This window comes from Lolium perenne, chromosome 3 (assembly GCF_019359855.2).
Source record: "Lolium perenne isolate Kyuss_39 chromosome 3, Kyuss_2.0, whole genome shotgun sequence".
NCBI classification, from domain to species: Eukaryota; Viridiplantae; Streptophyta; class Magnoliopsida; order Poales; family Poaceae; genus Lolium; species Lolium perenne.
In genome coordinates, this window is record NC_067246.2 from 235706408 (window position 1) to 235709241 (window position 2834).

Genomic DNA, 2834 nt, shown 5'->3' on the forward strand with positions numbered 1-2834 from the left:
TTATAGTGAATTACGACACCAATGGTATGACATCATGCTAACATTACAACTGGCACAACAATGTAGGAGAAACTATAACGTGTGAACGACCCAATGGACGATGTTTTTTTCACGAAGGGTTAGACAATTGTGCATTATCGTTGCTTGATCAATTTGACAAATGGCATATGGCTGGTTTTTGAATATATAGTGCAAACATATGTATGAATGTAGTTGTTTCCTTTGTTTGCTAAGTATGTTGTTTCCCAAGTTAGTAAGTTAGGTCAATTGCCTTACACAATTACACACCAAGCCACAAAATTCATATTAATTGAACCGTTAAGTATAGATGATTTTATTTTGCATTCAAAATGTATTTATTTTATCAACTTGTTGATCTAGGTTGATTGCCCGTGTAAATTTTGGTTTTCGAAAAGGGGAGTAAGACCCCGGTCTCTAACTCAGTTGATTGTATGTACGCATGTCTGAGCGTCTACGATTGTACTATGTTTTGTAAAAAAAAAAATTATGGACAGACCCGCAACACATATAGCGCACACACAATAATAATGTGCAAGTTATTATTAGTACTATTAGTATAGTTGGAAACTAGGAATTCCTGCCCCACGAAGAGAAGAAGAGAAAATAAGAACTTCTAAAATTAGCTAAAGGTGTTCCTCATTTCGTTCCCCTCCAACACCAGTGGCCAATAATCTCCTAGCAGTTTGCAGCCTCAGTTCCCGTGGTACATGCATATCAACCCCCAACTACCCTTTCCGATGATCATCCATCGTCTTCACCGCTACGCACAGGGGTGCAGTCTTCGTCCGGCCGTTTGCCCGGCCGGACCATTGCCCATGATCACTTAAAGCACCACTTTAATTTCTTCCCATTTGCCATCGCCATGGAGAAGAACAAAGATCCCCAAGTGATCATGGGCCGGTACAGGCTCGGGCGCCTTCTCGGCCGCGGCAGCTTCGCCAAGGTTTACAAGGCCCATAACGTTTCCACCGGCGAGGCCGTGGCAATCAAGGTGTTCGACAAGGAGGGCGTGCGGCGGTCCGGCACGATGGAGCAGGTGAAGCGCGAGGTGGACGTGATGCGGCGGATTCGCCACCCAAACGTCGTCCGCCTGCACGAGGTGATGGCGACGCGCTCCAGGATCTACTTCGTCATGGAGTACGCGAGCGGCGGCGAGCTCTTCGCGCATCTCGCCCGGAGCACGCGCTTCACGGAGCCCGTGGCGCGCCGCTACTTCCAGCAGCTGATCACGGCGGTGGAGTACTGCCACAGCCGCGGCGTGTACCACCGGGACCTCAAACCCGAGAACCTCCTCCTCGACGCGCACGGCAACCTCAAGGTCTCTGACTTCGGGCTCAGCGCGCTTTCCGGCGGCGCCTCATGCCTCCGCGGGGACGGCCTCTTGCACACGACGTGCGGCACGCCGGCGTACGTGGCTCCCGAGGTGATCCAGAAGCGTGGCTACGACGGCGCAAAGGCGGACATCTGGTCGTCCGGCGTGATCCTCTTCGTGCTCCTCGCCGGCTACCTCCCTTTCAAAGACACCAACCTCGCGCTCCTGTACCAGAAGATCGCGCGCAGCGACTACAAGTGCCCCGCGTGGTTCTCCGTGGACGCGCGCAAGATCCTCGCCCGGCTGCTCGACCCGAACCCCAAGACACGGATCACCGTCACCAAGCTCATGGCCAGGACCTGGTTCCGGAAAGACCCCTGCCCCCTCGACGACAAGCCCCTCGTGACGAGTGAACCCGTCGTGTTCCTCGGCAACCAAGCCGTACCCCATCACGACGATACCGACGAACACGAGGGCGCCCGGAAACGGAAAAGATCCAAGGCGATCGCGTCGTCGCCAACCATCCGCGTGAGGCCCACGAGCATGAACGCCTTCGACATCATCTCGAGGTCGAACGTGCTGGACCTGGCCAAGTTGTTCGACGTCCCGGAGCACAGGTCGGAGGCCCGGTTCTCCACCAAGGAGACCACGACGGCGATCGTCTCCAAACTGGGGAAGATCGCGGAGGCGGGGAGGTTCAGCTTGAAGCTCAACAAGGACAAGGGGAGGGTCGAGCTGGAGGGGAGCCAGGACGGCCGGAACGGGGCGCTGGCACTGGAGGCGGAGATCTTTGAGGTGGCGCCGTCGGTGCACGTGGTGGAGATGAGGAAGACAGGCGGCGACTCGCTGGAGTTTAGGGACTTCTACAAGCAGGAGCTGAAGCCGTCGCTGGGCGACATCGTGTGGGCGTGGCAGGGAGGTGACTCGCCGCCGCGGACGCACGCACCGGCGGTGCCTAGGCCAAACACGTAGCACGCTGAATTCACTATCCACCAATGTGCTTTGCACTTCAAATGTACCGATCGATGCGTGTCCCTCTTGTAATTGGGCTGGCCTCTGCTCTCATCCGGTGATTTGCCATGCCTCTGTCGGTAGGTTCCCAGAACATAGATCTTTGGACCACTGCTGCTGATGTTCGGTTCAAATTGTCGAGCGTATTGGCGGAAAACGATAGCCCTGTCGTCGTAGCGATCACGAGTGTCACCGCGAGTGTCAACCGGTGGCAGCGTTGGCCGAGGAGGTGAAGCTAGGAAGTCTGCCCGGTTTGCGCTGTCTCGGTGAACATCCGCTGATGGTAGTCAAAAGCGATGAGGTGCGACCACATTGTTGGGGCACAAAAACCACTATGATTACGTGAAAATTAGATAAACTTTTAGGATAGTTACCAATAGACGCAGAGGAAATACAAACACAAGCACACGCACAGGTGACTGAAGGATTTACGTGGAAAATCTCCTTAAAATTAGGAGGGAAAAACCACGAGTGTGCATCGACCGGTCCA

At 54.2% G+C, this 2834-nt stretch overlaps 1 protein-coding gene across 1 annotated transcript; it reads left to right on the forward strand.

Annotated features, from left to right (window-relative positions):
- The first annotated feature begins 717 nt into the window (after positions 1 to 717).
- On the forward strand, positions 718 to 2455 carry LOC127339920 (CBL-interacting protein kinase 30). Its single transcript, XM_051365714.2, has one exon. It carries the CDS (start codon positions 884 to 886, stop codon positions 2303 to 2305), a length of 1422 nt encoding a protein of 473 aa, XP_051221674.2. The 5' UTR covers positions 718 to 883; the 3' UTR covers positions 2306 to 2455.
- The last annotated feature ends 379 nt before the right edge of the window (positions 2456 to 2834 follow it).